Raw genomic sequence first — 27,472 nt, 5'->3', positions numbered from 1 at the left:
TCCGGGCAATGAACAGCCTCGTTTGAGTGGGGGCGAGGGGATCATAGCTGAAACCAAGGAAAGGTGCAAGCTGGACGCCTATCTGTTGCGAGGATGGACAGTGGCATTGCGCATTGTTAGTTACCGCAGAAGTGAGTGATGAGTGAGTGATGACCATCCTACAGAAGAGTCCCGTCCCTGCACTGTACGGAATACACTGTACTAAATTAGTGGCAGCCTTAGCACGAACGGGATTGGTACTGACTGCTCCCCTCACCATCGGCGGGGTTGCCCTCGACTCAGTCCCGGACGATGTCAAAGCCCCAGAAGCCCCTCTCACCATCGCGTGAGAACTGAGAAGGCTGAGACAGCTTGTGATGGTCTTCTTTCTTCCCAGTTTCCAATCAGCCGGGCCGATTGGGGAAATTGTTCCGACACCAACGCCAACACGAGGGGTAAAATAGAACTATAAGCCAAGCTGATAACACGAGATCTTGCAAAAGGAACGCAATCCTTGCGGTTACTGACGACTGACGTAGCGTCAGCTCAGGATCGAGTTCTTCTCGGAATAAGCTGGATCGCATTGTTCATTGCCTATTGTCCGGCGGGGTTTGTCCAGATGCTTCTTGGTCGGAGGCGTTCGCTAATGATGATTCAGGTAACAATTTGCGACCTACCTGCTTGGTAGACTTGTTAGGCCTAGTAGCAAACAATCGCCAGACTAAGTAGTGGGAGAAAGAGGGGGGCAAGTGACAGTGGCTGGCTGCGTACAGCCCTAGTTTACTTGCTTCCATTCTCATCCTTCCAAATAACTTCAGCCACCAAGCAGCACGAGTCGGCCTCGATTGGTGTGACAGATAACGGTTGGTGTGAGGACACCATTCTTTTTCGATTTTGATTTTTCTCCTCGATCTCATAGACAATGCATCTGACTTCTGCAGCCCATTCTTCGCTTCGGGGGCGAATCCCCCAATTGGTCTCGAGTAAGCCCAAGGCTGAATAGCCGAGCCTTCAGAATGCAAGCGACAGTAGATATCGAGGGCTTTAAAGCAGCCATTGCACATGCATTCCTTTCACGGCAGATTCAATCAGTGTCAAGGCAAACATGGATGTAGTGTCTTTCGCTTTCAACGGTCCGGTCGAGTACGACCAGACCCGACCTCTATACATCGACGCTCGCGATCCCTCGCGCAGTTTGAATGCTTATCAACTCAAGCATCTCGTGCAGACCCTGGTGGCCGGATTGAAACGCCATGTCGAGCCCGGGGATGCGGTCCTGGTTCACCTGGGCAACAGCGTGAGTATACCAGACAGCCTGTATAACTGCCTGGATTCGTAACTGACAGCCAGATCACTCCGCCAGTTTGCCCACTCAGCCCTATTCTTCAGCATCCTCGGAGCAGGGAATGTCTACATCGGCGCCGGACCCGACAGTCCACCGCTTGAACTGGACAACGTGCTCAAAGCAGGCGAGCCCAAGTTGATCATCACCACCAGCGCAACCCTCACAACCGTGCTCGAAGTCACCTCTGCGCGAGGCATCTCAGCGAACCAAGTCTGCGTCTTCTCCGAAGATACCATCCTGACCTTCCTCCACAGCCCCGACACCCTGACCCAAGAGCCACCGATTACCACCACAGACCCCCAACCCATCCCCCTAACCACCCTCCTAACCCACGGCACTAGCCCCTGGACCTCCCTCACCGCAGCCCAAGCACCCATCACGGCAGCCTCAATGTTCTGCACCAGCGGAACAAGCGGACTCCCCAAAGCCGCCATCCTAACGCACACCAACATGATCACCCACCACCTGAGCAGCCACTACACCTCCCCGCACCCAACAAGCCGACTGATCACCATCCCAATGCACCACCTCTACGGCGCCGTGTGGACGCACATCTTCCCGATCCGCTACGGCTCGCCGGTCTACATCCTGCCGCGCTTCGAGATCCACGCTTTCTTGCAAGCCATCCACACGCACCAGATCACCAACACCTACCTCGTCCCGGCCATGGTGCACATCCTGAACCAATCCCCCCTCCCCGTAAAACCTCACCTCGCCTCCCTCCGCTACTGTCTCGTCTCCGCCGCGCCCATCGACGTCCCCGCCCTCGAGCACCTCCAATCCCTACTCACCCACCCATCCGCCATCGTCACCCAGAACTGGGGCATGACTGAAACAGGTCTCGTCTTCCTCTCCCCGGCCACGGATATCGTGCACGACAAAGCAAGCATCGGCCGCATGCGCGGGGAAGGGGTCGAGGTGCAGCTCGTGGATCCCAAGGACCACAAGATCATCATCACGGCGGACGAAACGGCGGGCGAGATGTGGGTCCGCGGGCCGGGGATCTTTCTAGGGTATAAGAACCGGTCTGACACTGCGGGTAACGACAAGGAAGAAGGGGGCTGGTTCCGGACGGGGGATATGGTGTTTCGTAGACAGGGGCTGTACTATCTGTTTGGGCGCGTGAAGGAGATTATCAAGGTTCGAGGGTGGGTTCTCAACCTTTGCTTTCCGCTGCTCTGAAGAAAATATCCAGATGGAGGTTATGTGCGTGCGTTGCTGACGAGTGTGCGTGTGCAGGTACTCCGTGGCACCCGCGGAGATCGAGGATGTGCTGGTCCAGCACCCAGGTATCAAAGACGCGGCTGTGCTCGGGGTGCAGGCGGGCGATGGCAGCGGGACGGAAGTGCCGAGGGCGTTTGTGGTGAGGAAGGCAGAAGTATCAACTAGGGTCACCGCTGAGGATGTCTATGACTTTGTGGCGGGGCGGCTGGCGAGGTATAAGGCGCTGGACGGCGGGGTGGTGTTTGTGAGCGAGCTTCCCAGGACGGCGACGGGGAAGATTCAGCGGGCTAAGTTGGGGCTGATGAATGCGCAGAGGGAGAAGATTGCGAAGTTGCTGGCGGGGAGGAGGGGTGCTGTCGAGGTTGTTGGGTAGGTTGCTAGGTTGCTAGGTTTCTATGTTAGTGGATTGGTATACATGATGTGCTATATGGCTGGCTTGTTTTGCATGGTTTTGTGCATAACGGTAGGTTTGGTTGGCTTGTGCACACGTTCATGGAGATTTTGTGTTTGTTATGTCTGTCTATATCTTCCTCCCGAGCTGTTTAATACTTATTACAGATGAGCTTTGCTGGGAAGCTGAAAGAAAGGGGGGTCCGGGGGTTCTCCCCCGGGAATTGCTTATTATAAGTATTGGGATTAAGGGTTACTGGGGAGCTGAAAAGAAGGGGGGTCCGGGGGTTCTCCCCCGGAAACCGTTCATTGTGGGAATCAAAAGTGAGTGCTAGTGGGAGGTTGAAAGAAGTCGGTTAAAGGCATATCTTTCTGTGGAAAGCCATCGGTCTATCATCCCCGCGTCAGGGGTTCATTCATATACATCATCTATGGGTATCTATGCAACAGACATAACAACATACAACACAATCACTGGCTCTCATCAGTGGCAACACCACCACCCGTCTCCAAGCACAACTCATCCAAGCTCCGGAAACCTTCCTCGACCACCCATTTCTGTCCCTGCGCGGGATGCAGAACATAGCAACTGGCTCCCACAACCAACAACCCAGGGGGCCTTGACCCCTCCGCCTCGAACGCAGCACTCACATGCTCCAATGTGGACCGGATCACCCGCTGATCCGTACACGAAGCCCGCTCGATGATCGCACAGGGCGTCTCCTTCGGCCAGGGCGTCCGCGTCGGCTGCGACGACTGATCGTTCTCGTCACCCGCTGCTGGCACAGTGGTCAACGACTCCACCAACGCCGACAACCGATGCAGCGCCATCAGAAACACCACCGTTTGGGTTGGCACGTACGTCGGCGGAGCCGGCGCGGCGCCCTTGCGACCTGTACCCGTACACACCAGCACCTGGTCCGATACCCCGCGGTGGGTGGCCGGGATCTCTGCGAAGAGCGGCGCGCTCAGAGCACTAGTGATGCCCGGCAGCACAATCGGCACGTAGCCCTGGCCGCGGAAGAACTCGAATTCCTCGCCGCCCCGCCCATACAGATAGGGGTCTCCTTGCTTGAGACGGAGGACGTGGCGGCCCCGGCGGAGCGCCTCCAGCCCCATCTGCAGGAACTCCTCCTGCGCTTGATCCGCATTCCCGGGGAACTTGCGCGCGATATGCACCTCTGTCCGGCGCGGGATCAGCTCCAGGACCGGGGCAGGGACGAGTTTGTCGGCAAGGATGAGGTCGGCGTTTTGGATGGCGTTGTAAGTGGCCCGGGTGAGGAGGTCTGGGTGGCCGGGGCCGGAACCAGCCAGGACGATCTTTCCTCGTCGGGCCAGACTGCTTGACTCGTTCTGGCTGCTGTTGGTGGGTTGGTCTTTGCCCGCTGAATAGGCCTCAAGGATGGTTGCGATATCGGCATCCGTGATGGCGGCGAGCTTGCGGAGGGGCCAGTACTCGCAAATCTGAGAGAGCCAGCGCACGCGTCGGGTTTTGGCGGCGGAAATGTCGTCCTCGGTCACTAGGGTGTTGAACGTATGGCGTTGACCGGTGGAGTCGTCCTCGTCACCTTCGAGTGCCGTGTCACACAGTCCGGCTGCGTGGTCTTCGGCCCAGAGCCGCTTCCTCACGGCGCCCAGTCTGTCAATGGCGCTTCCGAGATTCGATGGCAGCGAAGACGAGATCTCGCGCCGCAGGCGAGACGCCAGTTTACACCCGCGTCCCGACGTCGTGATGCCAATGTGTAAGGGCCCATCAGAGTATGTGGATAGGAGCGTGAATGTGCAGAGCTCGGGGGCATCGGACACATTGACTGGGATCCGAAGCCGTCGACAGAGCTTGGAGATGTGTGCGCTGCGCGGGTCACTTCCGCCGAGAGTGACAAAGACTGTGTCAACCACGCGGTCGACTTCTTCCCTTCCCAGGCTGGTCAGGTCATCATCTTGGAATTCCCGGCGAACCCACTGCACGGAACCACTCTCGATCCGCTCAACAAGCGTATATTGCAGCCCCTCCTGCGGTTCCGGGGTGATCAGAATGGGCTTTGCGCCGGCCTCGACGCTCTTCGCACATCGAGCCGCAGCCAGCGGATTTGCTCCAATGATCAGATGCACCTGCGACTCGACGTTGACCGCCGTCAACAACGGCGCGGGGGAGCTGGTATCTGATGCATCCCGCATGATGATAAGTCGCCACTGCGGACAGTGCAGGCTATAGTGGGTGGCGTGTCTTTCGAACTTCTCTCTTCTCCAGTGGGTAATTGTAGTTGAGTAAACTGAGCACCGGGTAAACGACGTGACCTCTTCAGATACACTCTTGAAACCTATGACTCAGGATGGTCGATTCAATTTATGGAATCCGAGAGGGTAGAGAGTGCACCTCCGCGGAAATGTTCGACGCAGCGGATGACTACCTAGTGATAACCTGGAGATAAGAACTGCGAATTCTCCCAACTGCCAGCCAAATATGGTCGATAAGACTATCTGCGATATGAATCACAACAGAAAAACACAAAATGTCCGCGGCGTCGCAGTCATTCGTCCCTGAGGATTTTATAGATTCGTCGCCCAATGCGGTTAACCTCATATTGCGTGATTGCGTGCTCGGAATCTGGCTTAGATAAGCGGTCGGCTTACTCTGAGTTACCGGATTGGGCAGACCCTGACTTGACCAGTTGGTGATGTCGGAAAAGCAGGAAACTGATCCAGAAGCTCAGAGCCTCAGGCAGACAGTCCAGGGAGAGGTTCGGGTTGTCCAGTTGCTGACTGAGTGAGGAGTTAGCTCTCTTGCAAGAGAGCCAACCATATATAATGCGTGCCATTTATCTTACCGGCGACATTCATGCAAACGAGAAGAAAATTAAGAAGTGAGGAGACAAGAGATCAAGCTGGCGTAAATCACATTGTTCATCAGAGTAGCAGGAGTAAACAACAACAGCGACCGTCGTGTTCAGATGGAGGTTGCTGGACACTGTCTACTCACGTGACGTAGCTGGGAGCTGCACGTCAGAGCTCCGAAGCCCGTCCATCCATGCCTTGAACAATCCGCCTCCATATATTCTCCCATCCCCATCTTCTCACCCATATCCACGTCCTCTCTGTGTGACCTTGCCCAATACTCCCTAGATACCCCTTCCTCCAGATCTATCATCTCCCCACTTACAGTGACGCCTCGTCACCATGTCCGAAACCTTGCTGAAGCCGGAGAAGGACTTCTCCAAGGATGCTGACAAGCTAATCCCCGAGGCAGAGCAGCTTGCCAAGGTCAGCGCACTAGCATCGCTTTGGAGCTCACAGAACGCTGACCGTCTACAGACCGATGTGCAAGGTGCCATTGACAAGCTTCTGGTGTTGGAGAAGCAGGCCAGACAGGTGCGACCCTCCTTGCCCCCGTGCGGCGACAAGTCCGCGTCTAACCAGCCCATCTCCAGGCTTCCGATCTGGCCACCACATCCCGCATCATCGTCACAATCGTCACAATCAGCAAGAACTCCGGTGACTGGACCCTCCTGAACGACCAAGTGCTGCTGCTCTCGAAGAAGCATGGCCAGCTCAAACAAGCTATAACGAAGATGGTACAGGTGGTGATGGGATTCCTGGACGAGACCCCCAACCTGGAGGTCAAGCTCTCAGTCATCTCCACGCTGCGGACGGTGACCGAGGGAAAGGTCAGCCGCACATCATCCTCCGGCCAAACCCAACCAAATTCGCTAACTGCCGCCTTGCCGCACTAGATCTTCGTCGAAGTCGAGCGCGCCCGTGTCACCCGTATCCTATCCAACATCAAGAAGACCCAAGGCGACCTCCAGGCCGCCGCTGATATCCTCTGCGAGCTGCAGGTAGAGACATTCGGATCGATGAGCCGAAGAGAGAAGACAGAGTTCATCCTAGAGCAAGTGGCCCTGTGCATAGAGCGGGGTGACTGGACGCAAGCCACGATCCTCAGCCGCAAGATCAACAAGCGGTACTTCGCCCGCAAGCCGAAGAAGAGCGCCGAGGAGATCGAGAAGCTGAAGAAGGAGGCCGAGGAGCGGGAGAAGACCCGCCAGCCCGATGAGCCGCCCATGGAGGTGGACGACGATGTGACCGACCTGAAGCTGCGCTACTACGAGCAACAGATCATCCTCGCCAACCACGACTACAAATACCTGGACGTGTGCAAGCACTACCGTGAGGTGCTGGATACGGACTCGGTCCAGAACAACCCCGAGCAGCTTCACGCAGTACGTGTTTGGCCTCACGCATCCTTTGGGTGATCCTGCTAACAGTTGTTGCCCAAGGTTCTTGCTCGTATCGTGTATTACATCGTCCTTTCGCCCTACGACAACGAACAGTCGGACCTCCTGCACCGGATCCAGCAGGACTCGCGCCTGTCGTCGGTGCCCGTCGAGGCCCGCCTGGTGAAGCTCTTCACCATCCACGAGCTGATGCGCTGGCCGATGGTGGCGGAGCAATTCGGCCCGCACCTGTGCCAGACCGACGTCTTCAAGGCGCAGCCGAGCCAGTCGGCGGACGACCAGGCCCACCGGCGGTGGCAGGATCTCCGCAAGCGGGTGATCGAGCACAACGTGCGGGTGGTGGCCAAGTACTACACGCGCATCCAGATGGGCCGGTTGACGGAGCTGCTGGACCTGGCGGAGGACGAGACAGAGAAGTACATCAGCGAGCTGGTGACGTCCAAGACGATCTACGCCAAGATCGACCGTCCCGCGCGGCTGGTCAACTTCTCGAAGCCGCGCGACGCGGACGACGTGCTGAACGAGTGGAGCAGCGACATGAAGAGCCTGTTGGGACTGTTGGAGCGGATTGACCACCTTATCACCAAGGAGGAGATGATGGCTCGGATCCTTCCCACCCGGGGCGAGAAGGGAAAGGCTCGTTGAAATTGCGGTGAACAATGTACAATGAGAAACCCGACGTTAGATTAGGAATGGTATGAACGATGATCTACAGTAGTCTCTCACACACTCGCTTTCACTCTCTATACACCCCCAACATCTATTTAGCGCATAAACTCAAAACGGCAACTCCATATCATTAACATCCTCATCCATGACCCCCTTCTTCGTGCCCCCATCCTCCGCCTCCAAAACCTCCCTGATAAACCGCACCACAGCATCCAAATACGGCCGCTGACTCGGCACAAAATGCCCACCGGGATGGAAGACCACCCTCCCCTGGGCCTCCGGATCGCCCAAACACGCCTCAATCAACGCGCGACTCCGCCCCTCATCGACCACGGCATCCAACGTGCCCAGCACATGCAACACGGGCGTCTTGATCCCCGGCTCATAGAACGCGCGATACCGCGGCCCGGGCGCGCGGAACCCACTATAGCACACAGCGAACTTCAACGGGCCCTGCCTCTGCCTCCCCCCCTGTTCAGTACCACCCTCCGCCAAGACCGCCCTCAACGCCTCCGGCACCTTAAACCCCTCCACCCCAGTAAACTCGGTCCCCTGGCACGCATTCTCCGCATCCTCAAGCCCCTCAAACACCTGCAACCGGCCCGTCTCCAGCAACGACGCCACCATCGCGGCCATCGCGGCGCCCTGCGAGAACCCCACCACCGCGTCGAAGGGGCCTTCCTCCCGGATGACCTGCGCCAGCGCGGTGAGGCCCTCCTCCAGGCCCGCGTACAGCGGGGGCGTGGCGGTGTTGGAGCGGCGGAACCAGCCGTAGGCTTCGGGGTCGTCCTCGGTTTCGTCAGTGGCCGCGATCCCGCCTTGCGTGGTCGGGGGCTCGTAGCCCGGGATGTCAGACGGCAAGAGGCGGTGCGGGCCCGTCGGGTAGGCCGTCGTCACGGTGTAGGTGGGGCTCAGGGCTTTGGTGAGGTGCTTGATCACGGCGCGGGTTTTGGCGTGGAAAAGGGCGCCCGATTGCGTGTAGCCGTGCAGGCAGAGGAGTTTGAGGGGGGTTCCCGAGGGTGGCATTTTGAAGGGGGGCTGGTTTGGGATTTCGATATCTAAATGGGGGTTTGAAGAGAAGGTCCGGAGGATTGGTGGGTGAGGTTGAAATCTTGAGGTAGGGAAAGATATGGTGAAGGAAGAAAGGAGAGACAATGCCTTTGATTAAGTGAGTTGACTTCCTCGGTGTTGCGGAGTCAGAGTGGATGAGAAGGATGATGCGATAAGATAAGAGCCAGGCGGTGCATTGGATTTCTGCCTCTTTTGGGAGGGCGGTCAGGGATTGAACAGTTCCAGCGGCCGACTTTCGCCCGTGGTGAGAATTCTGCCACCGCAAGCGCAAGGCGGTAACAAAAAGAACAGTTTCGACGGCCGGCTTTCGCCCGTGGTCTACAACTAATTCTGCCGCGTACACGGAGGCGGTATGGCAAAAACCACTCTCAGCGCCGAGTTTCGCCCGCTGTCCTAAGATTCTTGCCAGACCTTATCGACCGCTAGCACTATACATACAGATACGGTTATAACCACTTATGCCTTGTTTATCACCTTCTCGATTCAATGACATAGTAATCAATTACCTAGGTTGGCAGCGTAGCCCCGTACTCACAGAGTATACTGAATACAGCTGGCGAGCCTCCCTCTGCGGCCAGCGACAGAGGCGTGTCGCCGAATCGATCCACCGTGGTGACAGCATCACCCTTCTTCAGCAGGGCCCTGACCACGGCTTGATGTCCTTTTATGGCCGCCCAAGACAGTGGGGTCCGGTCTATACATCCGCTGGATGCACAGCAGCACTTTCATCTTGTAGATGTCGTACCGCCGCTACATGCCCCTCCTTGGACGCCCTGGACAGCGGTGTCTGGTCCAGCATATCTGCCGCGTCCAGTTCGGCGACACTGTACTCGAGGAGCGTTCGGATGACCTCTGCAGCCAGGAACAAGGGAGTCCGGCCCATGGCATCTGCCAGGTCTGGTGTAGCACCTTTCGCGAGAAGGGTTCTGACTACTCCTTCGTGTCCTTCCTTGGCGGCCCACGATAATGGTGTCCAGCCAAGCATGTCTGCTGCGTCTGGTGAAGACCCCGTCGTACAGAGTGTGTAGGTATCTAGCTCGAACTCATGGACATCTCTTGCATCGCTGTTCGAGACCAATGTCCAGTCGGCATCGACTTCCAAGTATGCCGGATCCATCCTGTCCAGCAGTAATTTGACCACGGCTTCGTGCCCATTCTCTGCTGCCCAGGATAGTGGTGTACGTCTATAAGAGTCTGACACGTCTAGCTTTGCTCTATTCTGGTCTAGCAATCGGCGACAACATCTGCAAGCCCCAGGTATGATGCGTAGTGTATGCCCAGGAAGTCGCCGGGAAAGTCATGTACGCCGACTCCACGTTCTCCAACGAATAGAGTCTGCGCAATGCTGGATACTGTACGTTTGTTCTGGAAAAGCTTGAATGCCGACTCGACCGTTCTTTGGTTCTGTACGTCCAACATATGCTTGCGGAGGTTTCTTGCAGCGTAATTGGAAAGCACATAGGTTTTTCTCCAGCGGCGAAGCTCATCGAAAGAAAGGCAAGGCCCGGCTCCGAGAGGAGGACTGTCTTCCCAGCCCCTGGGATATCAGGACAGTATAATGTCTGGTTCGGGGTATCTTCCCAGCGTCGGAATGCAGGAGGGCATAACAACCACGACCCGGTATTAGCGCACGGTCTTCCGAGAATATCGTTGTGCTTTGCGGAGTAATCCAATGGTGAGATCCAGAACAGGACTTTATCATAGACCAATCCTATGTAGCTCAGCCTTAAATCCAAGTCTGTGGTGAGAAGACTTCTAGGTACCTTCCTGAGCAGAGACGATTGCATGACTGGCCGCACTGATACTGTCCGCTATGGTTTCAAGTTGAGCCGAAATTAGAAGGTAGAATCAGTACCTCGTCCCTGATAGAGACACACAAGCAAGTTTCAAGCAGAAAGACAAGATCTAACTGACACATAGGCAGAAGCTCGCTGGTTTTCTTCTCACGTTCGACTCGGCTGGGAGGAATCCGGTCAAGAAGGTCTCTTGCGTATGCGGCTGCTGTCATGGCGGCATACCCTTGCCATTCCTTATTTTTGCGTGTGTCAGAGTAGTCACATATACCACGAATGGCCAAACAGGTGAAGTGGTTCATCAGCCCCGCTGCTTCCATCTCGAAACACAGCACGTCCTTTTCCGCAGCAAGTTTATCCCGAACAGACGCATCCTTCATAAGCTTATTTGCGGCAGCAATCAGGCCGTAATGTCCTGCCGGGTTATCCTCGTCCTCCAACCGTCGGCGCCGCGCGACCAAGTTCGATGGATGATTGCCACAGATATCAGCGCAATCGCAATCATCATCTGAATCATGGACAACTCGACTCTGATATAGCCTGTCGCGATCCGGGGCAGGCCGCTAATATCTCTTGCGCAGCCTCGGCTTTCGTTCAAGAATTTTCTCGATCTTCGCTTCGATGGCATGCCCCTAGATCTCGTACTGACTCCTGAGGCCGCTCACCGCCGTCTGTAGAGCCATTGGCGGCTGACTTAGAAAACCCGTTGTCTGGAACCGTTGGTCTTGAATCGTCTTGCCGAAGTCATACTGGAATATGCCCCCGTTGCATCGCGTGGAGTGCTGACCACGATATCCCCGAGTCGGATGTCATGTTTGACGCTAGGCGCACCGCCGCCGACCACGACCATCAGACTAATTCTGAGATTGGGGAAGCTATGTAGCATATCCCGTGCGACACTCGCTGCGAACGCTGTACCATACTCACCATTGGGTAAGACGGCGATGACGACATGATGTCTACCAATCTTGCCCAAGGTGTAATCGTTGCAGTCATTCGGAGACAAATATTCCGGGTCCCTCGTGTATCTCGTCCAGAAATGCTCGCGCAGCAACGTGCTCCGTGCTTATGGCGCAGATCCAACCCACGGTATAGACTCTTGGGTCAGACATGATTGCTGGCAGAAATGAAGTGGCATGGTATTGTATGGAGGAACAGACTGTGTGGGTGAAGGAGTGAGGACAGCCTGATCAGCCGCGCGAGCTGAATGGCAGCATAGCCACTCTGCGCTCCGGTCTTGGCCTGAGAGCCACTGAGGAGAAAGACACATGAGGACCGACGACCAATGGATTCGACACACTGGAGATAATTAGTTTTAGATATGTCTTAGAGAATGTTTATAACGGTGCGTGTCTTCCTTGCGAAGGCTAATGTTCGCGGTACTGTACATTTTGTATCAGGCTTCGCGGGTATGAGATACGAGATGAGGCACTATCGCTGGTAAGATTTGATACTTCGCTATTGCATCGTATGTACTGAGCCGCTCAAGAAGGTTAGCATGAATCTCGAGGAAGATAGCGTGTGAGCATAACCCCAAAGCACAGTAGGTATGAGGTTGAAAGGAGAGACAAAGCCGATTAAGTAAAGCGTCTTTTTCCTACCTATTCATACTTGCATGCTGGACTGAGCTTATCGATAAGCAGGACGCCAAGCGAGTAATTATGCGCCTTACCATTGTTGTAAACGCTAGGCCTAATTTAGAGATCCGCTATCACAGCTTCGTGAGTTCAGAATGCGGAGAAGGTTCGATAAGATTGTCTTACCCTCATGATTCTGCCTAATGTTCGAGTTGACCTTAAGGGTCGGGTCACCTTTGAAACTGGGAGATGTCAGAATTCACCGTGCACAGACAGGAATAAAATCTGGTCTACAGTTGTTCCGAGGGAAGGCGCCTACGTCATTCATACAAAATACACAATGTACCGAATACAGTTCCGAGCACAAGACCGACTTCCAGACCCATCCCCGGTCCCCGGATACTCTGGCCTAGTGTCTACACTACTGCGGGGTGTTGGTGGAGCCGTTACAATGGTCTTATCATACTACATGCCGGGACTACGAGTACAGATGACCATAAGAAAAACATACGATTGCTACCCGCACGGAGAGAGAGATACAGTACCACCTTGGGGTAAAAAGCCTCTTCAGGTCTCGATTCCCCGAACCAACGATTGTTCCGTCACGAGAGAGAAGTCGAATGCCGAGTGCCGAGTGCCGTATCCCAGTCGCATCTGCTGCTGACCATCAATCCATTTCCAAATCATCCCCAGTCCCTGTGGCATCCCGGCATAGCTCGTGCAATCGTGGCGGTGGTACTGTATGTCGTGCTCCGGATTGTTGGCTTTGTGAAAAGTTGGCGATGTACATCCGTTAATGGAATCAACATGGGTACATCCAAGAAAGAATCAGAAACAATCAAGTCGAAGAAGGAATTCAGATAAATGGCAATAGAAACTGGAGAAGGAATTTGTCTCTCGAGGACCGAATCATGGTTGTCAAACTGTAGTGTCTCTTTTGATTCGTAGTTGCCAGATATCCGGAACGCCCCTCTTGTGAACGTGAACAGAGAATAGGGAAGAAAGCAAAAGTGATAAAACCGAAGAATTGCTTTTGTTTTCTGAAGTATGGAAAAAAAGAAATGGGTATGTCTGATCAAAAATTGTCTTTTTTTCATTTCCCTTGGGTAAGGGAGGGTTCTCTGCGGGGGGGACTGCTTCTCGCACAAGAAAGGGGGGCGAGGATTCCATCTTCTATCTGAAATCTTGCTTTCCTTCAAAGAAAAAACGAGATATATTAATCCATCATCATCGAAGAACGCCACATTGCTTTCATCATCGCTCCGACCACGGGAGGTTTTTATTGCGCGCGATTATCGATACATTTACTTGCGGCGGAAAGAGCAGCCCTCAGTGAGACGGGCCTTACCACCGGTGGGCTGGCACAGGACGGTGGAGCAACCGGCGCAGACGACGACAGTCTGGGCGTGGGAGAAGACGGTGGTGATGGTGAAGCAGCCGGGGCACTTGACGTCCATGAAGAAGGAGCGGGGAGCAGGCACAAGTTGCTGTTGTTTTGCCGAATGTCTTAGCCAAGAGTTCGATTTCGGAATATCAAATCCATCTTTTTCCATTTCCACCCGGGTATCATCATACCTTGAGCTTGTGCTTGCGGGCCTCAGCCTGAGGCGTGGGGTTGAGGAGGTCGACCGCGAGAACCTATTGATGTATCATCCTGTTAGCGAAAGTGTTCCTTGACCAAGTCCGTTCGAGAAAAAAAAAATTTCGATGGTTCGGCGATAAGGTGGCGACGGCGACGTTAAGGCACTGAGGGGATAGCGACATGACAGTCGGTGCAGCCGGTGTGCTTGCCGGACATGGGGATGTGTTGCGTGGTGTATCGAGAGGGCTCCAGGAAGGGTAGGGACCTACCATCTTGACGAGACAAAAAGTCGATCAGCGAGGGAGGTTGAATGAAGCGCTGATGATGATGGCCTGCTTGAGGGTGAAAGCAAAAAGGTGGACTCGTAGAGAGGGCGAGGATTGAAGGGAATTCTCGACGGCGTCACCCAGCCAGCCCGTTTGGGGGCAAAATAGGGTTGCAACCCTCTCGCTTACCCTGCCGCTTCAGGCAGCTGGGGGGCCCGGCCCGTCTGTTCACCCCGTGCCGCCCGCCCTCTCCGCCAATCGTCGCGCGCTTATCTCAGCTTTCGAGATCCTACCATGTCCTTCAAGGTCCTTCGGTCATTCTTCTATACAGATGCATATCGGCGTACTCGATACTGGCTGGACAGGATTCGCTGATAAGAATGATATACGCTGCTTGACTCTTAACTCATGACTAAACAATGCTTCGTCCGGGCGACATGTACCCGACACATCCATCCCCGGCACAACACTCACGACATCATTATCCAATGGCACCTCCATGCATACTAAGTTGACTTCGCCACCTAACGCTCGAATAACATCGTCTCTATCATACACCGCAAGCCACTCCTCCGTCGAGATATTACTTCCCGTCATGCGACACCAATATGCGCTACTCTAGTTCGTTTTCTTTGGGGCTCCGTTTGTCACAACCACCTCCACACGCGGGTGCGGGTGCTTGATAGTCAAGCACCAGATGTCGATGTAGTCACATATCGTCGTGATGATATCATGCTGGATACGATTAGCGCCTGTTCATCCACCGGAAGAATTGTCAATACTCACCACGAAACTACCATACACGCCGATCGACAAACCCAAACACACCCACAGGAAAGCAGCCTGGCCAACCTCACCGCCAAGCAAGCTCGACCAGCATCCGTACTTGTCGCCAACACTGTCAATGGTAGCCAGGGCGAGAGGCACTAGGAGCATGTTGAAGTATGGGAAACTGGTTTTGGTCAAATGCGCGATGATCATTCTGCCCACCGCATACGCGTTGACCAGGCCAACGTACAAACAGAATGGGATGGCGTAGTTTTCCAGGATGGTCGGCTGAAGATAGAGGTAGGCCGGAACAAAGGTCCACACAGCCACAAGCGGAAGGAGGCCGAAGAGAGGCTTGATGGGGTCTTGGCCACGCTCGCTGCGAATCTTCATGACATGCACGATGCTGGAACCCGTGGCGAAGAAGAGGAGAACCGCGCCATAAACCATGTACCACTGCGTGAAGGCCATTCCATAAAGCTGGTCTGGCAGGAAGTCTGGCTTGGGGAGTCCGATAGTCTCCAGCATGGGCCGGTGCCAGAAGCTGCCACCACCCATGTATGCGGTAAACCCAAACACCACGCAGAGAGTGAGAACGCCCTCAACGGGGCCGGAGATAATTCCTAGGGTCAGTACCTGGGTGTAGTACTCGTCCCAGGTCTGGACATAGAAAGTCATAGTCGCTGCTACCATGTCAGCATCTCAGCGGCTCACTCCCCATTGGAGCAAAGCACATACATCCAAAAAGAGTCAGGATCGTAGACCATGATTGGCCGAGGTTCATAGCCGCACAGAAGATCAGAACTCCCAAGGCGGTGTTGCAAGCATCGACACCTGGGGGAAAGCACTTAGGTTCCATACTCGCTTTTCATACAAGCTTAGATCTTCCGACTTACTGTGATCAAACAGCTCCCCCAGAGGGCCGCTTTGCTTTGTTCTCCGCCTGCGTTGTTCCATTTAGTGTCCTTTCTACCAGTAGAAAGAAGGCGCGAGGGGCTTGTTCATACGCTTGGATGCCGTCTACACCGTCGAACGTCTGATAGAGAAACAACCCGAGGGCGCAACTGGCATAGACCCAGGAAGGGCAGTCCTGGTCTAGGGTCGGGTTGTACCATAGGATGGTGATAAAGTTGACTACCACGAAGAAGAAGCCGGTCAAGGTGATCTGCCGGTCCCCCGTTATTATGTCTCGTTCCAGCTGCAGAACGATCAGGCCAGATAACTTACAGCATTAGGACTAAGGCCGAGGGAAGAGGTCGTTAGCAAGAGGTATGCAGCCGGTGAGAACAACATGAACAACTACTTACGCCATGCTCATCGGAAAGAACTTAATGACAAAATCATTGTAAAAGGGCTTCAGAACATAACGACTGACGAGCGAGTGGTCCACTCCTGCATAGCGATACTGCCGCAGAGCGGGCAGTTCGTGCTGGCGTATGTACACCATCTTGCCTGGTGGTGCTGGCGATTGATGCAAGCTGGACTTTATCCCTTCGAACTACAAGAATCGATACGGTACGTCCGATGAATCAACTGTAGGATGTGAAAGGCTCGAGTATGTTTTGCCCTTGTTATTCTTCACGCGCGGAAAAGGAAGCCTATTAGGCGGCAAATTAAGATTGATGTCAGAATATCCAGATGTCCCGGAAGTAGGAAGGGAGGGAGGACGTCGGAATAAGAATCAACTTCGAAAAGAACTGGAAGTCGATCTGAAAATGTAATATGAAAGATGAAAAATAAAATTAAAAAAAAAAAAAGAAAAGGAAAAGGGCTAGGACAAAGAGAGGTGCCGAAGGAAGAAGAATAAAAAGCAGACGATGATGTTGTTCGCTTTTCAACCATGAATTTTTCCTTGGTTGTTTTGTTTTCCCAACGACCCTCTTTTTTTTCTGCCGGCGGAAAAGATGCTTGATGGAAAGGCGGGGAGGAGGGGAGGACAGCCAGTCAACATTCAACACTTCCTACACCTCTCTAGGGCTGCAGACTCGCAGAGAAAGAACCTCACCGCACATCGTCGAAAGATTCGATCCCTTGGCGAAGTGGCGCACGTGCAGCTGTATCTTTGATTTGCTGGTTCAGTGGTTTAATATGACTTCACTAGGACAAAGCACCATGCATCACTCATTCTGGCATTCTTCCTTGTGCCGTCCGGGGCTTAGATCGTCGTCAACCGAAATGACCTATGTCCCCCCAAGGTGGGGTTGCTTAGAGGATACCACCAGTCTTCTCCCTCGCCGAGTCGTCATTCGACCCGAGGTAACATTTGACACCCAACTCGACACCGTGACTCGGTCGCGTACAGAGCGGGGATGGACTCAATTACGCTAGCTCCGCTAGCACAACAAAGCGGGACCATGGGCCGCGACTTGATGTTCGGCCCATCTTTGACCCTAAAGTTCTTAGGTCGCCTCAACAATAATTAGACTACAAGAAACATAGAGAAAATAGAGAAAAGATGTACGACTAGAAGATTCAGAACAAAGAAGAGCAAAGAACACAGTTTCAATATATGCTAATTCAGGTACGATACACCGTGGGGCCGGTTAAGGGAATGTGTGGATAAAGACCAACGAGGTCAAGGACTCCCTCAGTTCCAGGATTTGTGGAAGAAAGGACAAAGCTGGGTTGCCCCACGCTCCTTCTGTCGAACCGCTCACTGGCGGTTTGGATCCTCGCCCTCCTGCCCTGTCCTGATCCATGGTGCATGGATTGCAAAGGAAGCCCGCAACCTGGTCGGTTCTGCATACTTGGCTAGTTCGCTCGGACGGTTCTGTCTTGTGATCACCGATCCTTCTTCCCCGCAGCCTACCCAATCTCTTTAGCCGACAGGGCTCCACGGCATCGGGATCAAGATCCGACTCTGCATGCTCTGGATCAACGGGACGGTCTTGTGCACCGTCTCCGCCCAGCCTTCAATGCCCCAGGACTGTTCGCGGCGAATCTTCCGCTCCTCCAGGTTGGCGAATTGCCAGAGATGGTGCACTGTGTTCAAGTCTCCAATCTGTACAAACCAAGCACCGACTCCCTCCATGACCTCTCGGCGAGCGGTGAGGCCGCGACGCCAATGTGTCTCCCATTCCAAGAGGTTCCCAGGGTGAAGAGTATATGAACGAAGTTCGAACAGGCCACCGAGGCGTCGAGGAGGGGTTGTGGGCCAGAAGGAAAACTCCTGCATGAGCGACGTCTTCTTGCTTTTGATCAAGCTCTTCAGCTTCCGGTCAAAGGCTTCGAACTCGGGATGAGAGGCGATATTATGCAAGGATGCGTGGTAACCTTCGTATCGCTGGTATTCCCAGATGTGGACTGTAATCGAGCTGTTAGTACGCAAACTTGGACCAGCACCATTAAGAACGGTCGGCTGTTATATATACCAAAGGTGTCGTTATCGCCGACTTGGGTACGCCAACTGCCGACTAAGTTGACCCTGTTCTCAGGGTCGGTCGCCATGCGAGGATACCACTGGCCAACGAGGTTGACATATTCATCGACTTTGTCGGGCTTGACATCGTGGAAGACAATGGAATGGACGTATTTGCCGCGGGCGAGCACTTGCGAGAACGACCGTTCGATGTCCTTGTCGAGCTGCTGGCCTTCCTTCGTTCCGTAGATGAGTGACGACAGCGGACCGCGCTTCGGAGACTGGCTAGATTCCAGCAGCTGTTCGTCTTCTAGTTTATGATAAACAGAGAGTGAGCCCAATGCCTTCTCAACAGGTACGTCTGCAGCTTCAAGGTCGGGGCTGTTGTTACAGCTTCCATTGCTCTCGAGCGGAGCAGTGGGAGCGGTAGCGTACTCACGGAAGCGATCACGAATTGAAGGGGATGATGCAGAGGAAGAAGCAGAAGCATCGACAGACTGACTCTCTTGCTGTTCTCTCTTCTTGCGAGACACCTCCAGGTTCTCGCGAAACTCCTTTTGCCGTGCGTTAAACTCAGCAGCCGAGTCGGGGGTGAGGTCACGGATGGAAGGGGCACGGAAGGCAGCAACAGAGGAACTGAAGGGGCGAGCCAGCACAGAAGCTGGACGGACCATGCGTTGTGCGAACATGGCTTATGCGTTTACGACAAGCAGCTGCCTAAAGGCCAGAAATCCGACTGGAAACAAATAGAAACAATGGTGGGTGAAAAGACGCTGGCAAAGGAAGGGTCAACCGTATGATCAACCCAAGCACAGAGCAGTGAAGGCAACAGAGGAGGATTGCAGGAGAGGGGTTTAATAAGTAGGGAGGGGAAACCACAGATGCTGAGACACAAGAGGACAGGGATATATCGAGGCCAGCACGCGACAACTTAGTGACCTGACCAAATGGCTGAGAGGAAAGAGCACGGCAGGAAGTATCGCTGAGAACCAGTCGGGTAGCAAGCGTTGGAGGCCAGGATTAGCAGCAAAGAGGAACTGGTGGAATTGTCCGGGGGCGGAGTAGCATTAATCCTGGGGATCAGGATGATACTGGTTGGTAGAATTGGGCCGGGGTAATTATTGGTGGTGGTGGTGGTGAGGGATCAAATGACACTGGTTGAGAGGTAAGAGGCGTGAGTGTGGAAGAGGAGGTGAAGAAGAAGAGGAGCGGAGGGCGAGAGCTGAAAAGCTGAGAGGTACCCCCGAAGTACCGTAGGTGTGTGTTTTTGGAAGCTGGGGAAAGTCGACCGTCACTACTAGTTACGGAGCAAAGTGCGGGGAAATTGGCCAGTAGTGCTAACTGTGGGTGACTGATAGATTACTTGGGTAATAGTATTGCCAGTCATCACCTGTTCTTATAAGGTGAGTAGTAGGTATCACCAAGCTCGGCCCCAGTGAAGTAATCCATATGACCGAGTGATCCTAGGCCCTGCATCCGCTCATCCTGCCGAAAAGGATCTGGAGGAGGAGCTCTCCTGATAACGGAAGAGTTGCGGATGATTCGTCACCGTCTGGACTCTGCCGCGATCTTCAGGCCAACAACGAGTATTATCGCTCGATGGCTGAGACCACCATGACGAAACAAGTGGCACCTCCAGCTCCTTTTGCCCTATCAGTCTGAACGGGTAAAACTTCATCATTGTGTCTCCAGCACCTAGCAATTAGCAGCTATTTTGCCCCAGGCACAATCTCCATAAGCACCGAATCATCAGATCAAAACAGAGCTCGATCTCGATGACGTCGACGGCAAGCGAGCGTTGCCAGACAAGCAACGGGTGTTAGGTAATCGACTCGGCCCGCCTGGTGATCCGCGCTCAACCGCTCATCCCCAATCTGGATTAGTGAGTGATAGTGAGCTGCTCTGGCTTCCGCAGCCCCTCCACTTGCGCTGCCGCCATTCTCAGCTGCTCTTGATCAGTTCACAGTGTATACTGAGAGGCACGTATCACAACCAATACAGGAAGGGTTTTGAGAAAACGTACATCTTCAACAATCATCATGGCAGACCCCAACAATCCTCCCCTTTCGTACGAGGCGTCCGCCTCGACCTGCCACCCGCATGTCGCCAGCACCTTGCCTACGGAGGTGGTCTCCAGCCTCAAGAACTCACGCTTTGTAAGTGCTTGCTAGCTGTAGGCTCAGACTCACGGTCACTCTCTAATCTCTCTCCCTAGCTTCATCTTGCAACCACCGATGGCATGACCCCCCACATCTCCCTCATGTCATACACCTACCTACCCTCCACCCCGTTCGACCCATACCCCACGATTATCATGACCACCAACCCATCGTCTCGCAAGACCAACCAGATTCTGACAAATCCTCGTGTCTCCCTTTTGGTCCACGACTGGGTCTCCCACCGTCCTCCTACGCGCGCACCCCACCCCGGGGGTGACCGAGAGGGCTCTCCGCCACCCGCAGCCACCCGCTCATCCTTGGCTAGCCTACTGCTGAATCTGAACACGAGTGCGCTGTCGAGCATCTCCACGACAATTGCCGGTACTGCCCGGGTTCTGGAGCCTGGTTCGGAGGAGGAGGAATGGTGCAAGACACAGCACTTGGAGAACAACACTTTCGAGGAGGAGATCGGCACGTTCGGACAGCAGGTCCAACAACAGCCGGGAGCAAGAAGGCCGAGCATCTCGATTGACAGTGATGTGCGGGTAGTGACTGTGCAGGTGCGCGAGGGACGTATTGCGGACTGGAAGGGAGGAGTGCGTGATTGGCAATTGGTTCGCGAAGGCGAGTCGCAGGAGTCCTTGGTCAACGGAGTTGCGCCTGCATGATTTTGAGCTCCAGTACTTTTTGTCTCAATTGTCTCGACCAATACAAATGCCGCATTGTATACTCTGTCCAAACCATATCATGTCCATATCAGTGGTTTGGGGGCATGTGTCCAAAAGTCTAGTGACTACATCTGCGTATCATGAAAAACCAACATGTTTATACATAGGGATTTCAGCTTTCAGGCCATGAATATAGTCCAGCTTTAAAATAGCTGTCATCACATGATCGTCCGGCCAGCAAGCGGCGGCCAAGTTAACTCTCCCACCGACTCCGTCCTAAACCACTTAGGTAGTTTTCCGCGGTGACGTCCATCCCGCTCAAGCTTAATCCGCCCGCGCAAACCGTCATCTTCAGCTCCCCTCCTCCAACCTCAATTACCTTTCCACAACCCAATTGCCCTTCTCCCAACCATCAACCGTCAACGCTATGAGCAACTCCTGCCATACCCCCTAAAAACACCCACAATCCAGCACCCCCATCACACGGACCCCCACAAAGACAATCCAAAATGCGCCTCGCCCACATCCACTACCCGGACCTAACCTCCTTCACGCGCATCTCCCACCTCCAACAAACCCTCACCACGCGCCTCCTCACGCACAAGAAAGCCCTCTCCGCGGCGAACGACACCGCCTCCCCGCTGCCACCGCCCCCGGACCCAACAATCATCACCTTCACCCCGCACCCCGTCTACACGACCGGCCGCCGCGACCTCCCGCCCTCGAACACCAGCCCGCGCGACACGACCGCCGCCGCTACACCCTCACCCTCGCCCTCCACATCAAATGAATCCCAAAGCCACACCACGCTCTCCCTCCCCCCACCCCTCGAACAAATCCGCTCCCTCCTCATCCCGCCCACGCCCTACCCGTCTTCCCAGGACCAACCCCCAGGGAAAGCAGAATACCACCCCACCCTCCGCGGCGGACAGACCACCTACCACGGCCCGGGCCAGATGGTCGCGTACACGATCCTCGACCTGCGGCGCCTGGGGCTGACCCCGCGCTGCCACATCCGCCTCCTGGAGAACAGCGTGATCGACGTGCTGGCCTCGTACGGGGTGCGGGGCTTGGTGACCGAGGATCCGGGCGTATGGGTGCAGCCGCCCTCCTCGCCCTCACCGCTACCCAGCCAATACGGGAACGGAGATGATACTGCGGCGCAGCAGCTACCCCACAAGATCACGGCGGTCGGGGTGCATCTGCGGCGGAACATCAGTAGCTTCGGCATCGGGTTCAACGTCACCCAGGAGCCCATGTGGTGGTTCCGGCAGATCGTGGCGTGCGGGCTGGAAGGGCGCGAGGCCACCAGTCTGGCGGGTCTCGGCGTGCAGGCGGATATCCCGGCGGTGGCGGGCCGGTTTGTCCAGGCGTTTGTGCGGCGCGTGAATCGCGATTTTGCGGCGCAGGGCGGGAAGGGGAAGGGGGAGGGGATTGAGGAGGTTTATTCGGTTAGTGAGGAGGATTTGTTGAGGGAGTAGGGAGTATATGGGTAAAAGGGTGAAAAGCCCTGGGTTGAGGGCGATTTCCCAGGGAAAATTAGATTAGATATCGTATCAATACTCGTACTCAAGAATTTGTTTCTCGATCTATGCTTAGGACGATACCACGATATGGATGGGACTTGCGACGATGCGGATGAGATATAATGATGATGTGAGTATCTGCCTTGAACATCTCTCCCACCAGACTTGTCTTGCATGCTTTCCAGAATACAAAGGCTTCAGGGGACATGAAATCAAGACAATAAGTGTACACGGTTAATATGAAGGCGGTGTGTGTGGAAGAAAGAGAAGTATATATAGAGAAAACAGACATAGGGCGATCACATGCAAAGTACGACTGGCTGAATTTGCGGCGAAACAAGGTCTTTCGAAGGTTCACACAAGATCCTCCAATCCCCGAACTGCAGGCACGTATCCAGGGCAACTGATCCAGGTCGGTTTTGTTCGAACCATAGGGGGGAATATTGAGAACGGGTATAATAATAAAGGAACAGAAGCAAAGAGCGAACGAGACCCATCAGGTCTACAGAATGATACACCGATCCCCGGAGCCGTTCGACCCCTGAGTTTTCACTTCCAGGGCCACCTTAGCTGCCTCGTAGAATGTTTCCATGATGCCACGGTTCTGCACGGCGGAGCATTCTGCAGGTCATCTGTCAGCAAAGCCTGAACCTCGCACAAAGTAAAAGACTCCGTACCCAGATACTTGACGGCACCGATCTCTTTGGCCTTCGCAAGGCCTTCTTCGTAGGCAATGGCGTTGGGGTTGTCGTTTAGGAACTCGTCCTTTCTCAGGTCACATTTCAGCGCCGTGAGGACCAGCTTCACGCTGGGGCAGTTCTCGGAAATCTCCTCGATCCATTTGCTGGCCACGTTCTCGAACGAATCGCGACTGTCGACCTAGTACGGGGTCAAAATCGCAACACAAAGCCGGTCGCATCGATCCTCCTTACGCTGAAGCAGAGCATGATCACATGCGTATCCTCGTATGAAAGCGCGCGCAATCGGTCGAACTCTTCCTGGCCCGCGGTGTCCCAGAGCGACAGTTCCATATGTACATTGTCGACGAAGATGTCTGTTGGCAGGATAATGAGTATATAGGAGTGGCCAAGGCCGATATCGGGCGGGGAGGGACAGTACCATGTACATAGTTCTCTAATTTTCAATGACACATTAGCGAGCCTATCATCTCAAGGGAGGGAGGAACAGCCAATGCGTACCGAAGACGGTGGGTTCACTATGCAGTCCATGCTGCGGTCAATAAATCAATCGCAAACAAGCATAAGCGCAAAGCAGGTGTCTCACTAGACCGTGGGGAAATATCTAGAGTGGGAGGATGTTAGTTCGGTTGGGAGAAAACAGGGGGTAAATCAGATGGCCAAACCCTCTAGTGAATACATTCAAAGCCGAGGTCTTTCCGCAAGCACCGTCTCCTCTTATCTAGGAAGTCAGCTCTTCAAGTTCCCAGCTGGCCGACCGATAGGTTCTAGATTGCACTGACAAGAGCACCATCTTCCGGCGCACGACTTTTTGACGCCCACAGAGACTCATTGTGATGGTGGCAGTAAGAATTCGGTGTTGGTGGAGGAATCGCAAGGGGGGAAAGGGTCGAAGGGTCCCGGCGAAGATAAGGGAGGGAAGGGGGGTGGAGGAGAGAGATGGGAGAGGGGGGGAGGTTCTAGATCGGGGAACGGGGTTCGACAGTGGCGAGCGAGCGGAGATTGGATGTATGGATGGATGGACGTAAGGTTGTTTGCGTCTGGGTCAGAAGGAAATTATTATCCTAGGCAGGCGAAACTTGAATAATAGGAAATGATGAGGTTTCACGAGGTGGTTGTGACGAAAGGTTTAGTTGGATGCGAACACGAAGTAGAAGAGAGTGAAGAGGAAGAATTACTTAGTAACTGATTATTGACGGGGCGCGAGTCATGGCTAGGCGGCGGAGTTGCAGCGCAGCAGCAGCAGCAGCAGCAGATGTCATCGGAGGCTCCACGAATGAGCCGATCTTCATCTGCCAACTACGGAGTACCGCTGGAATTCTTCAATGTGGCGGAGAGAATATGATATGGTGGCCGTTGCTGCAGCTCTGAAGCGTGTCGATCATGAGTTTAGTGAGGCCGTTTGCCTCCTTTTCTACATGCAGTAGTACATGGACACTTTGGTCAATTGCTTCAAGGATACTACTGTACATTAGCACTTAGACTCTGCGCTGTACTGTACAGGGCAGTACTCTATGTAGGAGTATCGTGTTGCCCAGAATCATAACTGGTTGATACTAAGAAAAAGCCTGTCTCGGACTGAGGCATGCTGATCGTATCCACTTGGAAGGATTGTGCTCCATTGGTAGTCAAGGTCGACTACTTCTATATATATTCTGGTGAAATATTGCGGGATAGGCTTCTATGAACTCGTACACGGAAAACAAGGCTGGGATTTCATCCACCGCAGTAGAGTAACTGGTGGCCTTGTCATGCATAGCCACCTAGTAGAAGTGTAAGTAGCAGCCTGCTCAACCGTTGGTGCAACACCCAAGAAACTGTTGTGTTCAGCCCCATGCAGTATGAAGGACCTGACACCTTGAAAGTGCCCGTGACTGGAAATTGACTCCAAATTGGAAGGCGGGGAAGGTCAAACCGACCTCTCCGATAGGCGCGGACGGCACCTCCATCATTGGTTCGATTGGGTCCATCCCATCCATCCATTTATCCCATTCCTCTCTCACTGCGTCACGGGTCAACAACCACTGCATCTCCCATCCCTTCTCCTTGATGCTTTAATCAGCTATTCCTATTATTCCTTTAGCGAAAGTTTCTCCTACGTTTCAGTCTTTCAAAATGTCGGATGACGATGATTTCATGCAAGATTCTGGTGACGAGGAGTAAGTGCCAGTACCCAACCCGCCGTCGCACTTGGCTGACCGACTCTTAGATATGACTTTGAATACGAAGATGAAGATGAGGACGAGTCGGGCGATGTCGGGATCGAGAACAAGTACTACAATGCGAAACAAGTGAAGATAGACAATCCAGAGGAGGCGATCGACGAGTTCTTAGGAGTGCCGGCACTGGAGCAAGATAAAGGCGACTGGTAAGGCAGACGTCGAACCAAACAGATTCAGTCGGGAAAATAACGAAGCTATGCGCAGGGGATTTAAAGGGCTGAAGCAGGCCATCAAGTTGGAATTCAAGCTTGGACGATACAGTGATGTATTCCTCCTTCGCCCTCCCTCCGTGCGATCAGTACTGACTGCGCAGGCCGTTGAACACTACAGGGAACTGCTCACCTACGTCAAGTCGGCCGTCACCCGGAATTACTCGGAGAAATCGATCAACAACATGCTGGATTACATTGAAAAGGGCTCCGATGACGAAAGGGCATACCAGTGCATGGAAGAATTCTACTCCTTGACGCTGCGATCGTTCCAGAACACCAACAACGAGAGATTATGGTTGAAGACCAACATCAAATTAGCCCGACTGTGGCTCGAGCGCAAGGACTATAGCCAGCTGAGAAAAAAGGTACGGGAGCTGCACCGGGCATGTCAGCGGGAGGATGGGAGCGACGACCCCAGCAAAGGCACCTACCTCCTCGAACTCTACGCACTGGAGATCCAGATGTATGCCGAGACGAAGAACAACAAGCGGCTCAAGGCGCTCTACCAAAAGGCTTTACGCGTTCGGTCGGCTGTGCCGCATCCGAAGATCATGGGCATCATCCGGGAGTGCGGTGGCAAGATGCACATGAGCGAGGAGAACTGGAAGGAGGCGCAGAGCGACTTCTTCGAGTCGTTCCGGAACTACGATGAGGCGGGCTCCATGCAGCGCATCCAGGTGCTCAAGTATCTCGTGCTGACGACGATGCTCATGAAATCGGACATCAACCCGTTCGACTCCCAGGAAACGCAACCATACAAGAACGATCCCCGCATCGCTGCCATGACCGATCTCGTCGACGCATACCAACGGGACGACATTCGCGTCTACGAGGACATCCTCAGTAAGAACGCCGACGTGCTGGCCGACCCGTTCATCGCGGAGAACATCGACGAAGTCAGCCGGAACATGCGCGTCCGCGCGGTGCAGAAGCTGACCGCACCGTACAAGCGGTTCACGCTCAAATTCATCACGAAGCACATTCGTATCACCGAGCCCGAGGCTCAGGATATCGTGAGCTTCCTTATTCTGGACGGGAAAATGAAGGCCAAAATCGACCAGGAACACGGGACAGTGGAGGTGGAGGCTGATTCCCCCGCGTACCTCGAGCGAGTTCGGCACCTGAAAGAATGCTATGCGATGATGCGCAAGAGTTGGACGCATTTGTTGAACGATGGCGAAGGCTTCAAGGACGACGGTGGGCAGCTCGTTCTCCAGGGGATGCGAGGACCCGGAGGCGGGCTTCTGTTCCAGTCGGATGATCCGGTGGCTCCAGATCGTCCTCGCCGTCGAGGGCGGGGTGGAGCAGGAGCCGGCTTGAGGGGGAGTGCTGGAGCTCAGCACCGTGGGTTGGAGGGACTTTGACATGCAGGTGTTTCGGATACTTACATGTATTGTATTACACTGCATATCCTTAGACGAAGCGACGGGGTACAGTCCAAAGTACGTAGTTTTCCCCATGATTGCTGGCTGGCTGGCTGTCTTGCTTGCTTACTACCAGTACTAGGTAGCTTGTTCCCTGCCTGTCTGCTTGGCTGCTGCTAGCTAGCTTGCTACCTAGGTAGTATCTACCCGCCCCGGATTTCCACGGGTGATACTTTCACTCCCCCCCCCCCCCCCCCCCCCCCCCCCCCGGGCCCCAGGGCCAGTCAATCCCCGTCAGTCAACCAGCCCCCGTCCACCCGGTCCCCTGCCCCAAACCCCAAGTTCAATCCAAAAGGCCAATGCACA

The 27,472-nt window shown here is 54.3% G+C and overlaps 14 protein-coding genes across 14 annotated transcripts; 5 read left to right on the top strand and 9 right to left on the bottom strand.

The window, feature by feature from the left end:
• Window positions 1–444: 444 nt before the first annotated feature.
• Window positions 445–1,289, bottom strand: BO86DRAFT_62144 (uncharacterized protein). Its single transcript, XM_025677512.1, has one exon. The coding sequence runs from the start codon at window positions 1,041–1,043 to the stop codon at window positions 567–569; it is 477 nt and encodes a 158-aa protein (XP_025529027.1). The 5' UTR covers window positions 1,044–1,289; the 3' UTR covers window positions 445–566.
• BO86DRAFT_427526 (adenylate-forming enzyme AfeA) lies at window positions 1,085–3,110 on the top strand (the record flags this gene model as incomplete). Its single annotated transcript, XM_025675553.1, has 4 exons — window positions 1,085–1,276; window positions 1,343–2,472; window positions 2,564–2,917; window positions 3,107–3,110. 4 exons carry the CDS (start codon window positions 1,085–1,087, stop codon window positions 3,108–3,110), a joined length of 1,680 nt encoding a protein of 559 aa, XP_025529026.1.
• Window positions 3,111–3,286: 176 nt separating this feature from the next.
• Window positions 3,287–5,366, bottom strand: BO86DRAFT_62134 (putative siroheme synthase). The gene has a single exon (XM_025677511.1). The coding sequence runs from the start codon at window positions 5,114–5,116 to the stop codon at window positions 3,410–3,412; it is 1,707 nt and encodes a 568-aa protein (XP_025529025.1). The 5' UTR covers window positions 5,117–5,366; the 3' UTR covers window positions 3,287–3,409.
• Window positions 5,367–5,987: 621 nt separating this feature from the next.
• On the top strand, window positions 5,988–7,876 carry BO86DRAFT_388341 (proteasome regulatory particle lid subunit RPN5). Its single transcript, XM_025671828.1, has 5 exons — window positions 5,988–6,199; window positions 6,251–6,307; window positions 6,367–6,603; window positions 6,670–7,158; window positions 7,216–7,876. The coding sequence occupies exons 1-5, from the start codon at window positions 6,116–6,118 to the stop codon at window positions 7,816–7,818; spliced, it is 1,470 nt and encodes a 489-aa protein (XP_025529024.1). The 5' UTR covers window positions 5,988–6,115; the 3' UTR covers window positions 7,819–7,876.
• On the bottom strand, window positions 7,859–9,039 carry BO86DRAFT_388340 (alpha/beta hydrolase). Its single transcript, XM_025671827.1, has one exon. It carries the CDS (start codon window positions 8,866–8,868, stop codon window positions 7,951–7,953), a length of 918 nt encoding a protein of 305 aa, XP_025529023.1. The 5' UTR covers window positions 8,869–9,039; the 3' UTR covers window positions 7,859–7,950.
• A 513-nt stretch (window positions 9,040–9,552) lies between these two features.
• Window positions 9,553–10,181, bottom strand: BO86DRAFT_62082 (ankyrin repeat domain-containing protein). The gene has a single exon (XM_025677510.1). It carries the CDS (start codon window positions 10,028–10,030, stop codon window positions 9,608–9,610), a length of 423 nt encoding a protein of 140 aa, XP_025529022.1. The 5' UTR covers window positions 10,031–10,181; the 3' UTR covers window positions 9,553–9,607.
• Window positions 10,182–10,668: 487 nt separating this feature from the next.
• Window positions 10,669–11,818, bottom strand: BO86DRAFT_418064 (purine and uridine phosphorylase; the record flags this gene model as incomplete). Its single annotated transcript, XM_025675061.1, has 5 exons — window positions 10,669–10,724; window positions 10,828–11,269; window positions 11,372–11,455; window positions 11,494–11,673; window positions 11,711–11,818. The coding sequence occupies 5 exons, from the start codon at window positions 11,816–11,818 to the stop codon at window positions 10,669–10,671; spliced, it is 870 nt and encodes a 289-aa protein (XP_025529021.1).
• A 1,769-nt stretch (window positions 11,819–13,587) lies between these two features.
• Window positions 13,588–13,921, bottom strand: BO86DRAFT_310337 (40S ribosomal protein eS27; the record flags this gene model as incomplete). The annotated part of the gene is made up of 2 exons (XM_025667858.1): window positions 13,588–13,770; window positions 13,859–13,921. Coding segments are annotated over 2 exons (246 nt in total), but the record flags the coding sequence as incomplete, so codon positions are not given.
• A 579-nt stretch (window positions 13,922–14,500) lies between these two features.
• BO86DRAFT_388337 (aminoalcoholphosphotransferase) lies at window positions 14,501–16,715 on the bottom strand. Its single transcript, XM_025671826.1, has 7 exons — window positions 16,207–16,715; window positions 16,127–16,136; window positions 15,907–16,064; window positions 15,796–15,842; window positions 15,638–15,733; window positions 14,918–15,582; window positions 14,501–14,866 (listed from the first exon to the last, which is right to left on the bottom strand). Exons 1-7 carry the CDS (start codon window positions 16,344–16,346, stop codon window positions 14,750–14,752), a joined length of 1,233 nt encoding a protein of 410 aa, XP_025529019.1. The 5' UTR covers window positions 16,347–16,715; the 3' UTR covers window positions 14,501–14,749.
• A 1,002-nt stretch (window positions 16,716–17,717) lies between these two features.
• On the bottom strand, window positions 17,718–18,946 carry BO86DRAFT_310166 (NIPSNAP family protein; the record flags this gene model as incomplete). Its single annotated transcript, XM_025667849.1, has 2 exons — window positions 17,718–18,202; window positions 18,271–18,946. 2 exons carry the CDS (start codon window positions 18,944–18,946, stop codon window positions 17,718–17,720), a joined length of 1,161 nt encoding a protein of 386 aa, XP_025529018.1.
• A 1,075-nt stretch (window positions 18,947–20,021) lies between these two features.
• On the top strand, window positions 20,022–21,265 carry BO86DRAFT_336538 (pyridoxamine 5'-phosphate oxidase family protein). Its single transcript, XM_025668916.1, has 2 exons — window positions 20,022–20,413; window positions 20,473–21,265. Exons 1-2 carry the CDS (start codon window positions 20,297–20,299, stop codon window positions 21,082–21,084), a joined length of 729 nt encoding a protein of 242 aa, XP_025529017.1. The 5' UTR covers window positions 20,022–20,296; the 3' UTR covers window positions 21,085–21,265.
• A 173-nt stretch (window positions 21,266–21,438) lies between these two features.
• BO86DRAFT_359955 (lipoyl(octanoyl) transferase LIP2) lies at window positions 21,439–22,565 on the top strand (the record flags this gene model as incomplete). The annotated part of the gene is made up of 1 exon (XM_025669793.1): window positions 21,439–22,565. Exon 1 carries the CDS (start codon window positions 21,594–21,596, stop codon window positions 22,563–22,565), a length of 972 nt encoding a protein of 323 aa, XP_025529016.1. The 5' UTR covers window positions 21,439–21,593.
• Window positions 22,566–22,667: 102 nt separating this feature from the next.
• On the bottom strand, window positions 22,668–24,465 carry rho3 (Rho family GTPase RHO3). The gene is made up of 8 exons (XM_025671825.1): window positions 24,091–24,465; window positions 23,974–24,024; window positions 23,895–23,912; window positions 23,810–23,826; window positions 23,730–23,744; window positions 23,543–23,664; window positions 23,288–23,489; window positions 22,668–23,231 (listed from the first exon to the last, which is right to left on the bottom strand). Exons 1-8 carry the CDS (start codon window positions 24,138–24,140, stop codon window positions 23,113–23,115), a joined length of 594 nt encoding a protein of 197 aa, XP_025529015.1. The 5' UTR covers window positions 24,141–24,465; the 3' UTR covers window positions 22,668–23,112.
• An 812-nt stretch (window positions 24,466–25,277) lies between these two features.
• Window positions 25,278–27,170, top strand: BO86DRAFT_359951 (putative COP9 signalosome subunit 2 (CsnB)). Its single transcript, XM_025669792.1, has 4 exons — window positions 25,278–25,467; window positions 25,518–25,676; window positions 25,735–25,795; window positions 25,844–27,170. The coding sequence occupies exons 1-4, from the start codon at window positions 25,424–25,426 to the stop codon at window positions 27,104–27,106; spliced, it is 1,527 nt and encodes a 508-aa protein (XP_025529014.1). The 5' UTR covers window positions 25,278–25,423; the 3' UTR covers window positions 27,107–27,170.
• Window positions 27,171–27,472: the final 302 nt, after the last annotated feature.

The sequence above is a fragment of the Aspergillus japonicus genome, assembly GCF_003184785.1.
Source record: "Aspergillus japonicus CBS 114.51 unplaced genomic scaffold BO86scaffold_16, whole genome shotgun sequence".
NCBI classification, from domain to species: domain Eukaryota; kingdom Fungi; phylum Ascomycota; class Eurotiomycetes; order Eurotiales; family Aspergillaceae; genus Aspergillus; species Aspergillus japonicus.
The sequence above is the reverse complement of the archived record's forward strand: the minus strand, read 5'-3'. Positions and strand labels throughout refer to the sequence as shown.

Bases quoted from the DNA above. Each gene is read 5' to 3' on its own strand.
- BO86DRAFT_388341 (XM_025671828.1), top strand. From the start codon at position 6,116: ATGTCCGAAACCTTGCTGAAGCCGGAGAAGGACTTCTCCAAGGATGCT. The intron at 6,308-6,366 runs GTGCGACCCTCC...GCCCATCTCCAG, and splicing joins TGGAGAAGCAGGCCAGACAG to GCTTCCGATCTGGCCACCAC. The intron at 7,159-7,215 runs GTACGTGTTTGG...TTGTTGCCCAAG, and splicing joins ACCCCGAGCAGCTTCACGCA to GTTCTTGCTCGTATCGTGTA.
- BO86DRAFT_62082 (XM_025677510.1), bottom strand. From the start codon at position 10,030: ATGGATCCGGCATACTTGGAAGTCGATGCCGACTGGACATTGGTCTCG.
- BO86DRAFT_388337 (XM_025671826.1), bottom strand. From the start codon at position 16,346: ATGGTGTACATACGCCAGCACGAACTGCCCGCTCTGCGGCAGTATCGC. The intron at 15,583-15,637 runs GTATGTGCTTTG...ACATGGTAGCAG, and splicing joins GATCCTGACTCTTTTTGGAT to CGACTATGACTTTCTATGTC. The intron at 14,867-14,917 runs GTGAGTATTGAC...AATCGTATCCAG, and splicing joins GCGTGTATGGTAGTTTCGTG to CATGATATCATCACGACGAT.
- BO86DRAFT_62144 (XM_025677512.1), bottom strand. From the start codon at position 1,043: ATGTGCAATGGCTGCTTTAAAGCCCTCGATATCTACTGTCGCTTGCAT.
- BO86DRAFT_359951 (XM_025669792.1), top strand. From the start codon at position 25,424: ATGTCGGATGACGATGATTTCATGCAAGATTCTGGTGACGAGGA. The intron at 25,468-25,517 runs GTAAGTGCCAGT...ACCGACTCTTAG, and splicing joins CAAGATTCTGGTGACGAGGA to ATATGACTTTGAATACGAAG. The intron at 25,677-25,734 runs GTAAGGCAGACG...AGCTATGCGCAG, and splicing joins GAGCAAGATAAAGGCGACTG to GGGATTTAAAGGGCTGAAGC.
- BO86DRAFT_388340 (XM_025671827.1), bottom strand. From the start codon at position 8,868: ATGCCACCCTCGGGAACCCCCCTCAAACTCCTCTGCCTGCACGGCTAC.
- BO86DRAFT_62134 (XM_025677511.1), bottom strand. From the start codon at position 5,116: ATGCGGGATGCATCAGATACCAGCTCCCCCGCGCCGTTGTTGACGGCG.
- BO86DRAFT_336538 (XM_025668916.1), top strand. From the start codon at position 20,297: ATGGCAGACCCCAACAATCCTCCCCTTTCGTACGAGGCGTCCGCCTCG. The intron at 20,414-20,472 runs GTAAGTGCTTGC...CTCTCTCCCTAG, and splicing joins GCCTCAAGAACTCACGCTTT to CTTCATCTTGCAACCACCGA.
- rho3 (XM_025671825.1), bottom strand. From the start codon at position 24,140: ATGAGTCTCTGTGGGCGTCAAAAAGTCGTGCGCCGGAAGATGGTGCTC. The intron at 24,025-24,090 runs GTCAGTGCAATC...TTCCTAGATAAG, and splicing joins CGCCGGAAGATGGTGCTCTT to AGGAGACGGTGCTTGCGGAA. The intron at 23,232-23,287 runs GTACGGAGTCTT...GATGACCTGCAG, and splicing joins CGGTGCCGTCAAGTATCTGG to AATGCTCCGCCGTGCAGAAC.